Source organism: Populus alba, chromosome 10 (assembly GCF_005239225.2).
Source record: "Populus alba chromosome 10, ASM523922v2, whole genome shotgun sequence".
NCBI lineage: Eukaryota > Viridiplantae > Streptophyta > Magnoliopsida > Malpighiales > Salicaceae > Populus > Populus alba.
In genome coordinates, this window is record NC_133293.1 from 16,223,528 (window position 1) to 16,234,505 (window position 10,978).

A 10,978-nucleotide genomic window follows, 5' to 3' on the forward strand; every position below is an offset into this window, starting at 1 on the left:
GTCAGTGGGTTTAATAATATACACAAAATTTTGGTTGTTTTTTTATCTCGCATTTCGTTACGCATGATCTCATGGGAATAAACTAGGGGAATCAACAGAGGTCAGGCCGCCTTCTTTAGGGCGGGGGCGGGGCGGGGTGAAGGGCGATGAAGCCTCTAGTTGTTTGTCTTAAGCTATCCTTTCTTGACCGATGGAATCCCGACTAAGCTCGTACACGCGAGTCAGTAGTCACCACTCCAGCGATAACTAGGTCGGAGTGAGTTGAAAGCTTGTGAATACTTGCAGTATCTGCATCGCAGAGCCAATCGCCACTGTGTTCTAGAACTACATCGCCAGGCGCAACTTTCGCATGTGCACGGCCATTGGCAAAGGGCTCACGCATGATTAAAAATAAGCTGGGGAAAACACATCTTTGTATTATCAGCCCATCGGGGTCTTGCACCAAGTGCAATCCTGCAAATACAGTAGATTTTGACCAAGAATCTATAAGAATTACATAGAGATGCTTCCCTGGTATCCGGAACACTAATTGTACACTAGATAGCTCAAAACTCAAAATTCATGAACAGCTGGCCAAAGTCGCATTTAACCTGTAATTGTTCTTTCTCAAAATATTATAATGTGTAAAACATTTTACAGGGGGGGGGGGGACGAAGAGGTGGCTGTTAAGCAAATATAAACTAAATGAGCTTCTTTTTTTGGAAAAAAGTCTTCAAGTGCCACACTTGCAAGCCTGCCACGGATAAACACACGACGATCGAAAGAAAACTCAACCAGGCCATTTTTACATTAGTAGAGGTGTTCAGATCTTGCATTTCTTCTTCTCTGCAACAAACATTAAGCACGTTACAAAAGAGTTTTTTGTCCAATTAAACTACAATCCTGCAAGAAAATGGAATATTTAAGCTTGTTGGCTCTCGTAATTGTTGGGAAAAACAGATAAATCTTCACCTTTCACGAAGATAATTCATTTCCTCTTGAACGGAAATAACTGTGTCGTACATTTTCTTCAGCTCCAATTCCATAACCTGGCGTTAATGATAAATGTAAATGGGTAAGAATCTTTGTGTGTTTCGAGTCTGACATTTTCAAATATAAAACTAAAGTAGAATTGGTGAAACAACATCACACAGTATCACAAGACGTCACTGAGGAGAGTAGTGTTATGAAACAATAGATGACAAGTACTGGAGTTGGTGTCTGCCTCAGTCTGCAAAGCAGCCGCAAGCAGCAAATCACAGGTAGTGTTTGATAGTTCAACTTAAAGCTAAGTGCTAGATCCTGGAGAGTTTCACGGTTTGATAAAAATAAAGAAGAAGCATGGCTCTTGCCTTTGGGTTAAGATCATCTTCCATCACCAGTTTTTTTTTCCTTGCAGAACCCCTTCAATGGGATTTAGTTGCAATGAAATTAGATAACCACTTTAAGATGTTGATAAAAAAAGGGAAAGAGTCTTCAGCTTCAAACCTCAGCAAAGAGATGAAAGGCTGCTTGAAAGTCAGCTGTTAGGAAGGAAGGATTGCTACAATATGCGAGAGCTTGGGTTATAGAAGAAGGAGAAGGAACTGAGAACAAGGTATCAGCAACAGCAGGTTTTATTACAGGGTAATATTGGATTTTTTTTAGTTAAATCACAAGGCTTGTGGCTTTCAACTTGCTGAACTAAAAGACTATTTTTAGGCTGCAACCTTTTAGACAACCACTCTAATAACTTTTTCTAAAACTGTAGTTCCTTCTCATGTGTTACTACAAAATTATAATGGCTGCGATTAAAACCATCCTTGTTGTTCCTCTCTTATCTGACACATGAGTTCCCAGTTAATCATGCCATTCTTGCGTATGACATAGTTCTTCGATAAGCCATTCTAAATACATCATTTGAAGCTAGCATTGCAGTTAGTAGACTGGTTGTTCACCATGAAAGTCCAATTAAATTACCCTATAACACCCAGTAATGCCGTCAGGTGGCCATGTCAGGGCTATGCAAATCAAACACCCACGATAGTTTAGTTCTATAGAGAATCCCCATCTTTTCTGCTACCTTATTCCTTCTTACCTCCACCTGGTTGGAGCTACAGCTTCATAGCTATACATTAGGCTCCTTGGGTGCCAAAAATAACATCTCTTTATTCCTATACATCACCTAATCTTATAGTGTGAGATCACCATCCATTTGAGAACCTTCCATAAGAACCGCAACAGGAGTATTTCCTCTGATCTATCAACTAAACCCAAACCCAAACCCAAACTAGCCTTGAACTCGACAGCTTCGTTCCCTTCGTAATAGAATACCTAATACTTACTCATAGTATATGAAAATTATGACTATTACACAAAAACCAAATAAAAACAGCCTCAAATTCAGAAATTAAAACAGGGCAAAAAAAGAATCAATGAAGCAAGTTGACTTACATCAACAGAGCCTTTCTTGGCAACATTAGTCCAATCCTTAGCAGCCACACCAGTCTTCCAATCAAAATCAATATTCAAAGTCACTGCTGGCTTATGATCCGCCGCCCAAAAACACGCCATGTAATCCCCTGCCTCCGACGCCGTGAAAGCAAACTGCCCTGATTCCACAAGCTCTGAATGATGATAATTATTCCCGTAACTCGATGTCACCTACACCAGTAAAAAAAACAAAATCACAAGTAGCCAGAAAAAAATTGAAAAGGAAATCAGGGGTCTTTTTAAATAATCTTACCCTGACAGTGAGTTTATACGAGTCGGGCAAGGGCTGGCCATCATGGGGGTTAACAATACTGTACTTCCCAACAGTCATAGAATTGCTTTTGATGTCTTCTGCTATGCATTTCGTGTTTCCTGATTCTAGCTCGAAACGAATTGATTTTGACGTAGAGGATAAAATCGCAATCACAGTTGTTATTAGAAGGAGATAAAGGTTGAATCTTGACATAATGGTGGTGGTAGATTGCGAGCTGAGATTGTTTTGTAAACTCTTGGATGGACACTTTTTTTTTTTTTTTTTCCTCTCGTTCTCTTCTTTAGGTTTGCTTTGAGGCGAAGCGGTATCAGATTTGCTAGCAAGAGGAGGAGGTCAGAACAACGATTGAATTATTGACAGCTGGTAGTATTTGATTGGTTGAGACACGTAACTGTACAGAATAAATAAATAAAACTGTCTAGTTTGCTTCGTGGAGTACATTTGTGTTTCATAGCTGTAAAGCCCTGCGCTGTGAACTTGTTGGGCTTCTCCCTCTGTACCAAACCAAATTGGACTGGATTTACAAAACGGACCTCATGGTTTTTTTTTTTTTTTTTTGAAGAATATAATAAAATCAAGATGTTAATTTGCGGTGATGAGGGTAAAGGAAGGAAAAAGGATGCAACGGTTTCTTCCATACAGAAGGAAAAAGGTATTTAAAAAGCTGAACAGTACTCGGATTCGAGGATGGAGAAATTAAAAAATTATTATACAAATACTACAAAAAATGATGTGTTTTATTATAATAATGACAATATTATTGTATTTTTTATTATGTTAAAAAATTAATTTAAGATCTTAGAAATTTTTATGAACATATATAATCTTAAATATATTTTATTATATATAATCATACTTATTTGCAGAATAACATTTGAATCTGTTAGTATAAAATTATCCGACCGGTCGAATGTCATTAAACAATTCGTTTCGATATAAAACATTTATAGTCATTGAATTCACTTATTTAATAACCATATTGTTTTTCCCCCCCTCTTATTTATCTGAATCAAGGCTTATGAAATACACGTGGCGTGGGGTGATAATTAAGAGAGAAGAAAAGAAAAATTAACTGTCAATTTCTTAGACAAGGAGTCCTTGGTGGTCTGCTCAGTTAGCTGATGGAGACATTGATGTTCAATGTAAGGATACGGAGGTTGATCAGTTTGTAAACATTCGTCAACAACAACACGATGAAAAAACTCTTTTATTTATTTATTTACTACGGTATAAAGTTCAATATGAATCATAGGGATATTCAGTACCAGTTAAAAGTAGCCAGAATAATCATCACATCATCTTAACTGGTTAAACCAACAAATTTATCTACTAATCCCTGCATTATCTATCCTAAAAAGAATATTTATTTATTTATTGAAGATCAAGGTATTAATTTATGTATGGTTTGAATTTGTACCTGACAAACAGAAACCGAATTTTGAAAAGAAAAATTAAAGCAAAGACAAAAAAAAAAAAAAAAAAAACTTTTCTTTGGAGCCTGTTTGTTGAGATATAATTTTAATTTATCCGCTCCTTGTAATTTTTCTCGTGAATCCCCTCTCTTCACACTATTTTCCCTCCATCTTTCCTATCGTGTGAACTATTTGAGAGATTTGATCGACCCGTGATCCTCTTATACCTTTTTTTATTATTATTAAATAACAACATTCTTATCCTTTCCCTCATTTATATTTATCCTTTTTTTTTGAAGGACAAGTTAGCACTGTAATTCCATCCCACAATGTGGATTTTCTTTTTGTTTCTAAAAATAATTAAAATTCAAGAGCGATCAGATTTTTGTTTATTTATTTTTTGTAGTTTATTGTAAATGAAGAGAAGGCGATGAGGAGAGAAAGAGAGAAATGGAGGCTGTTAGATCTGAGAGCGGAGTAAGGAGCGAGAAAATAGCAGCGCCGGTGGCTACAGTCATTGCTAGAACTAAGCGATTTCAAGTTTGGTTCATTAGGGTTTGTTCCAGTATTCTTTTATGGACCTGTTTGGTTCAGCTTCTTACGGTTGGAGAGTTATGGCATCCCAGTTTTATGGCCAACACCACCGTCTCCATCGTTAAACCCCCTCATCATCCCCCTCCCCTCCTTCCTCTTAGTAAGTCTTATTCTCTATCCTCTTTTTTTTTTTTTTTTTTAAAAAAAAAAAAAAAAAAATTATTGATTTGTTGACTTTGAATTTATAAAGGGATATATTTTTTACTATTGAATTTTTGAATTTTTTTTGGAATAACTGGGGTTTTTCATGTTGAAATTCTGAATTCTTATTGTGGGCAATCTGACATTGCAGTTTGTGATCTTGGTTTATAAGAAATGGGGGGTAGTTGAGATCACGGATGTGTGTGTGTGTGTGTATATATGTATAATACAACAAGTAGTAAGGTTTGGTATTTTGTTTATACCCAACTTGTTTTTAAAGAAGTTGTTAATTATTTTATTTAGTTAAGTGAAGTATTCAGTAGCAGAAAAACCATGTGATTTTTGTGGGTTTTGGAGGTTCCTTTCTGCTTCTGACTGGCTGGATAATAGATTTTTGGTTATATTTTGAATTAACCCCAATCCCCGTGGCATTCAATGAATGGATTGCTGGTGTATGGTGATCTTACATTATCTAGTTAATGTAGAGTTTTGGAATTTTTAAGAATCTACGAGTACAGTTCAAGTTTAAGTATTTGCTTTGTGTGGTTTGGACATTTTAGGTCTGCAAAATGATTAGACATGATTTGGAATCAATAAAGTTTCCTTTTTTTGGCCTTTCAATTTAAGAATTCTCTAAAATTTAAGTGCTAATAGCTGAGTCATAATTCTTGCTTCTCTGGGCTCTCTCATGAGACCTTGGTTTGATCCAAAAGTTCCATCTTAGCTGTTCCTTTTTAACTCTGAGCTTTCTGCCGTGACTGATTCTGGCGTCTGAATTAAAGTTCATGATTTGGTGGTCCAATTTGTGTCTCAAAGAGGTTCACCATTTGTATAAACACCTTCTTATGTTTGAGTTTTACATGCATCTGCAATTAAAGCTTTAGTATATTGAACCTCTCAAAAGTCTAAGTCTTCTTTTATAGATAACATTAGGTTCTTTATATCTACCAAGACATGAAGAGCTGCAATTTTTTGCAGGAAACTATACAAGTAATGGCTATCTTAAAGTCTCCTGCAATGGTGGCTTGAATCAAATGCGATCTGCGGTTTGTACTTATTCTTTTGCTAGTTTTTTAATTGTTCTTCAGGTTTTTTAAAATTGGCTAGTTTGGGATTTCAGATCTGTGACATGGTGGCTGTTGCCAGGCTTTTGAATCTCACTTTGGTTGTCCCGGAACTTGATAAAACATCATTCTGGGCTGACAACAGGTATTTTTTCTGTTCTTGGCATGCTATCATATTTTCTTCTTTTGCAGTTCTGTAATATTAACTGTACATATTCTTTCTGCAGTACTTTTGAGGAAATATTTGACGTGGAGCATTTCATTGACTCACTAAGAGATGAAGTTCGGATTGTCAGAAGGCTTCCCAAGAGATTTAATAGAAAATATGGATACCGAGTATTCGAGATGCCTCCAGTTAGTTGGTCACAGGAAAAATACTACCTGCAACAGGTTTAGATACTTTTTACTAGCTTGTATCCATGGAAAGTGTGTTTATACCAATCATCATTAACAGTCTGTGTAAAAATGAGTAGATGAGTGTGCATGTTACTTTACTTTAAAGCTGGGTTCTTAGATGCTGAATTGTAGCTTCAATTCTGCTAGTCAGATTAGCTGGTTGATCTGAGAACATCACATAACTTCTTTAGATTGAAGGCTCTGATTCTTTCTGAAGCTCTTGGATGATCCTTCAGAGATCTGCTAGATGGTCGTGAAAGTCAACTTTATGCAACTTAGTGGATTTTCAAGAATTTCACAGTTAGTTAAGAACTATAGGTGGCTGGAGATCATCTCCTTCTCTCCCAGTTGCATACAGGGATTCCCCTGACACGGGATTTGCATGTCCTAAACCATGATGCAGAAGTGGATGATGAATTGAAACAGCTGTCACTTCCCATCTGGGAAAAAGGAAAGAATGGAATCATTTCTCTTCATTCTTTGGACTTCATATTATAATTCTCCACATTCTTATTGTTTATATATATATATATATATATATAATTATATATATATGCAGGTGAAGTTACAGCATAAAGTGTGGAATTATTAATCTAACCAACTGGGGTAAAGAGCACAGAGGTTGAAATTAAGATGAAAATATTTGAGTACACTGAATATGGTAATTAGAAGATTTGGTTGATTCTCAGTACTGTAAATTACTATGTACAACGCCACCGCTAAACCCTTGTGTAAGAATGGATTAGGGATGTGGCTCTGATTTATAAACTTTGAAAGTATTGGTTTATTTATTTGTTTCAAGGTTCAAGGTTTTCAAAGTAAAGTAAAGCTATGGAAGCTGAATGTACGATTTATGATGATGTTTCCACTTTCCCTTAATAATACTTCTTATTTAATGACTTTGACCTGGTAATGCAGATATTGCCACTTTTCAGTAAGCTAAAGGTGTTGCACTTCAATAAAACAGATGCGCGTTTGGCAAACAATGGGATTTCAATTGATCTTCAGAAAGTCAGGTGTCGTGTTAATTTTCAGGCACTGAAATTCACTCCTGAAATTGAATCTTTGGGGTACAAATTGGTTCGCATTCTACAGGAAAGGGGGCCTTTTGTGGCTTTGCATCTGCGATATGAGATGGACATGCTGGCTTTCTTAGGTTGTACTCATGGCTGCACCAAGGAAGAAGCCAAGGAGCTCAAGCGCTTAAGGTTTGTTGTATTGAAAAATTTTGCTCTTTTTTTTTTTTTTTTCAGTATCTAGTTTACAATCCCACTAACAGTCTTGTTGTGAAAAAAACTGTCTGTCCTCAATGTTCATCACTAGTACTCTGCTTAACTGCCACGGGCCTGTATTAGAGGTCTGCCTTCATTTACTAGTTGCTAGGAGATACTTAACTTGATAATGAAAATAAGTAAATTGTTTTCATTGCTAAATATTCGACAGAATAACTAGTCTATAATCACCTTAAGAAAGGATGCCAACTTTGAAGCAATCAATTATTTTCATCTGTATTTTTTCACTTACAGTCAGATTGGCTTTATTTTGGTGTGGCATTCCTTAGTGTGATAATTTTTTTATTGCACTTGCATATTCCATTTAGGTATGCATACCCTTGGTGGAGAGAGAAAGAAATAGTGTCCAAGGAGAGAAGATCACAAGGTTTATGCCCATTGACACCTGAGGAGACAGCATTGATTTTGCTGGCATTGGGTTTTGACAAGGACACACAAATATACATTGCAGCTGGTGAGATATACGGCAGTGAACGGAGACTTGCGGTACTAAGAGCTGCATATCCGAGGATTGTGAGTTATTAACCATTCTTTCTGTTGTGTTATTCAAATATCAGCAAATCTGGCCAAGTGCTTTGCAACACTCAGAAATGTCTAGAACAATACAGTACATGTCGAATCCCATCTGATTGATTGTTGCTTGTAGCCCACTATGCCAACTGATGGGTTTGAATCTGGAGTTACAAAGCAGTTGTATGTTTTGGATTATTATTAAAGCAATGAATTAGAGGGCCTCATTAAGGGGCCCCATCAAATGGTCTACGCTGACTTTTGGAATATGCTTGTCAATAACTAATTCCATATAATTGAATCTAGTTTGTTATCATTTTGATTGCATGTTTGCATATTTCTTCTTTATCTCAATGTCAAAGTTTATTTCAGGTGAGAAAGGAAATGCTATTAGATCCAGGGGAGCTGCAGCAATTCCAGAACCATTCATCTCAAATGGCTGCTCTCGATTTCATGGTCTCAATAGCCAGTGACACTTTCATTCCCACCTATGATGGAAACATGGCAAAAGTTGTGGAAGGTCACCGCAGGTACAAACACCCATTCTCGCAAGCGGTGTTTATCCTATATCATTTTACCAAGGAAATAAATCATATCAGTTGAAGCATCTTGCAGAAGTCCTGATTAGTGTTTGTGCAGGTATCGTGGGTTTAAAAAGACAATCCTTCTAGACCGTAAAAGACTTGTAGAGTTGCTGGATTTGCATCAGAATGGGACACTCTCATGGAATGAGTTTGCAGTTGCTGTTGGATCGGCACATGAGAAGAGGATGGGACAGCCAACTCGACGTAAGGTTATCGCAGATAAACCAAAAGAGGAAGATTATTTTTATGCAAACCCTCAAGAGTGCCTTTGTGAGGGAGCAGATTGTGATGATTTATTAGGACCTGGTAACTGAAGTTCAATTCGGTGATTGCAACAAAACCAAGCAGATTGAGACGGTGTTCCACTTAATTTTTCTTAAGCAGTGTGGTGCACATATCACATGGCTTTCATGGCTGGACTCCCTAATCGACCCAACGTATACACACCTACCTTAAAGATTTGTAAGGAACGACCGAACAGAACCTTTGAGCGCCCATTCTGGCTATCAAAGTCACTCGCTCTTCAATTTTTTTCCCCTGTTGATATATTTATTCATTTCTTTTCCAGCTAAAAGTTTGTTCAGGAATATGCCATATAATCCCACAGTTAAAATTTTACAACGGTAACCTTTTCTCTGATGTAATGCTTTATTAGTTGCCGAACTCTGTTTGTGAGCTAACAGAAACAATGTCAAGGATAGGCCCAGGAAGACGGTAAAGAAAGATTCTAAATGAAAGAAATGGATCTATTTCTTTCCTAATGCAAAGTGAAATAATACAGAAAAGCTGATCTCAAACACTGCACGAAGTGGCCACCTCAAATTTCAAAACTTTCTTGGCATGCAAAATGCCATCATGTTTCCTTTAAAAACAAAAATAGGTTATAATAACTATTTCTAAGAACACGTATCCTTTTCTGGTTGCATTTACTTGGATAAGAACTTGTAACTGATATGCATGCGAACTGCCAAGGGTGTTCTTTCCTCGCTATAGAGAACCCCATGAAGGGCATCCAGAAAGTAATGGCCTCAGTATCTTGACATTGTACTCCCAAAATATAATTTCACCTTGCTCCCCAACGAGACCAGGACCCTTGAGCCGCCTCCTCTCTTTGTAGTATTCCAACTCATCCAATTCTGATTCCCTCTGCTTTAGAACCTCATGGATCCGCAGCACCTTCTTTTCCCCTGTTCTTATTCCAACTGCAATCTCAGGCCTTTGGGTTGAGTTCAGCTTCTCATCCTACAGTCCACTCTTGTATTCAGTTACTTCAAGCTTGTCTCCACTAATTGAACATGAAACAATCGACATTAGAATTTGGAAAGCAAGTATAACTGCTACGGAACAGGGGACAGCCGCTGTGTGCCCAGAGAAGTTGATAGCTCCGAATCGTCGTTTTGGATTGAGCTACACAATTGCAATAGATTCTGGATTATTGTTTTTGGATGACACGTGTGTGTGATCTAGTAATAGAAATGGATGATTGTTTTTTATATCATTGATTTTTTTTTTTGTTATGATAGAATTATGTTAAAGGGAGGTTTAGAATAGGTGAGCCGGTCCCAGAAATACCTTAAACCTTAACTTATGTACCGATTGTGTGCTCGAATTTGGATCATGACAGTAACCAAGAAAAACTATGAATAAAGCTCAAGTTGCTCCACAACGATATTCTTGAGCATAATGAAACAGACATAAAGAGGTGTCAGCAAACATTAGTCCTCAACCATTACAAGCTCCGTTGCCTTTAGTGACGCAGAAAACTGGTGGATGATTTATTCAAACATAACTTGGTGACCTTGTTGAATGCCAATATAAAACGGGAATGTAAATACACTGCTTTTCTATACTAATTAAGCCAGTCACATAACATGGATCGCATAATAACGAACATACAATGTGCTTATATAACCAGTTACCTCTTCAATGGAGGTATGATATCCAGAAAATAGCAGATTTCAAAGCATCTATTTTAACGATAGTGATTTTAAAAGGTGAGATGTGGAACTACTATAGCTAAATAAAGATTATATGAATGATTTAACCAATATATTTATAAATCAATGAAATATATTTAGATTTAAGAGAAAGTTTGGTTACGCCAAACTATAATAATAATTCAAGAATTATAATTTTTTATTTGACCGTTGAATCGCATTTAAATTTTTTCAGGAGTTTCTGAAAATTAGTTTTCTAATACTATCAAAGAAATAACTACTTTGACAATCAGATTTTTAGATTTTAAAAATCTCACTTTAAG

The 10,978-nt window shown here is 36.6% G+C and overlaps 2 protein-coding genes across 2 annotated transcripts; one reads left to right on the plus strand and one right to left on the minus strand.

Moving 5' to 3' along the window:
- Nucleotides 1-516: 516 nt before the first annotated feature.
- Nucleotides 517-3,033, minus strand: LOC118043012 (transmembrane emp24 domain-containing protein p24delta9). The gene is made up of 4 exons (XM_035050795.2): nt 2,705-3,033; nt 2,413-2,622; nt 952-1,028; nt 517-825 (listed from the first exon to the last, which is right to left on the minus strand). Exons 1-4 carry the CDS (start codon nt 2,915-2,917, stop codon nt 681-683), a joined length of 645 nt encoding a protein of 214 aa, XP_034906686.1. The 5' UTR covers nt 2,918-3,033; the 3' UTR covers nt 517-680.
- Nucleotides 3,034-4,158: 1,125 nt separating this feature from the next.
- LOC118043013 (rhamnogalacturonan I rhamnosyltransferase 1) lies at nt 4,159-9,339 on the plus strand. Its single transcript, XM_035050796.2, has 8 exons — nt 4,159-4,831; nt 5,851-5,918; nt 5,993-6,081; nt 6,164-6,326; nt 7,251-7,540; nt 7,933-8,137; nt 8,507-8,664; nt 8,774-9,339. The coding sequence occupies exons 1-8, from the start codon at nt 4,588-4,590 to the stop codon at nt 9,030-9,032; spliced, it is 1,476 nt and encodes a 491-aa protein (XP_034906687.1). The 5' UTR covers nt 4,159-4,587; the 3' UTR covers nt 9,033-9,339.
- The last annotated feature ends 1,639 nt before the right edge of the window (nt 9,340-10,978 follow it).

Bases quoted from the DNA above. Each gene is read 5' to 3' on its own strand.
- LOC118043012 (XM_035050795.2), bottom strand. From the start codon at position 2,917: ATGTCAAGATTCAACCTTTATCTCCTTCTAATAACAACTGTGATTGCG. The intron at 2,623-2,704 runs GTAAGATTATTT...TTACTGGTGTAG, and splicing joins CGTATAAACTCACTGTCAGG to GTGACATCGAGTTACGGGAA. The intron at 1,029-2,412 runs GTAAGTCAACTT...CATTAACGCCAG, and splicing joins CCAAGAAAGGCTCTGTTGAT to GTTATGGAATTGGAGCTGAA.
- LOC118043013 (XM_035050796.2), top strand. From the start codon at position 4,588: ATGGAGGCTGTTAGATCTGAGAGCGGAGTAAGGAGCGAGAAAATAGCA. The intron at 4,832-5,850 runs GTAAGTCTTATT...AATTTTTTGCAG, and splicing joins CCCTCCCCTCCTTCCTCTTA to GAAACTATACAAGTAATGGC. The intron at 6,082-6,163 runs GTATTTTTTCTG...TTCTTTCTGCAG, and splicing joins TCATTCTGGGCTGACAACAG to TACTTTTGAGGAAATATTTG.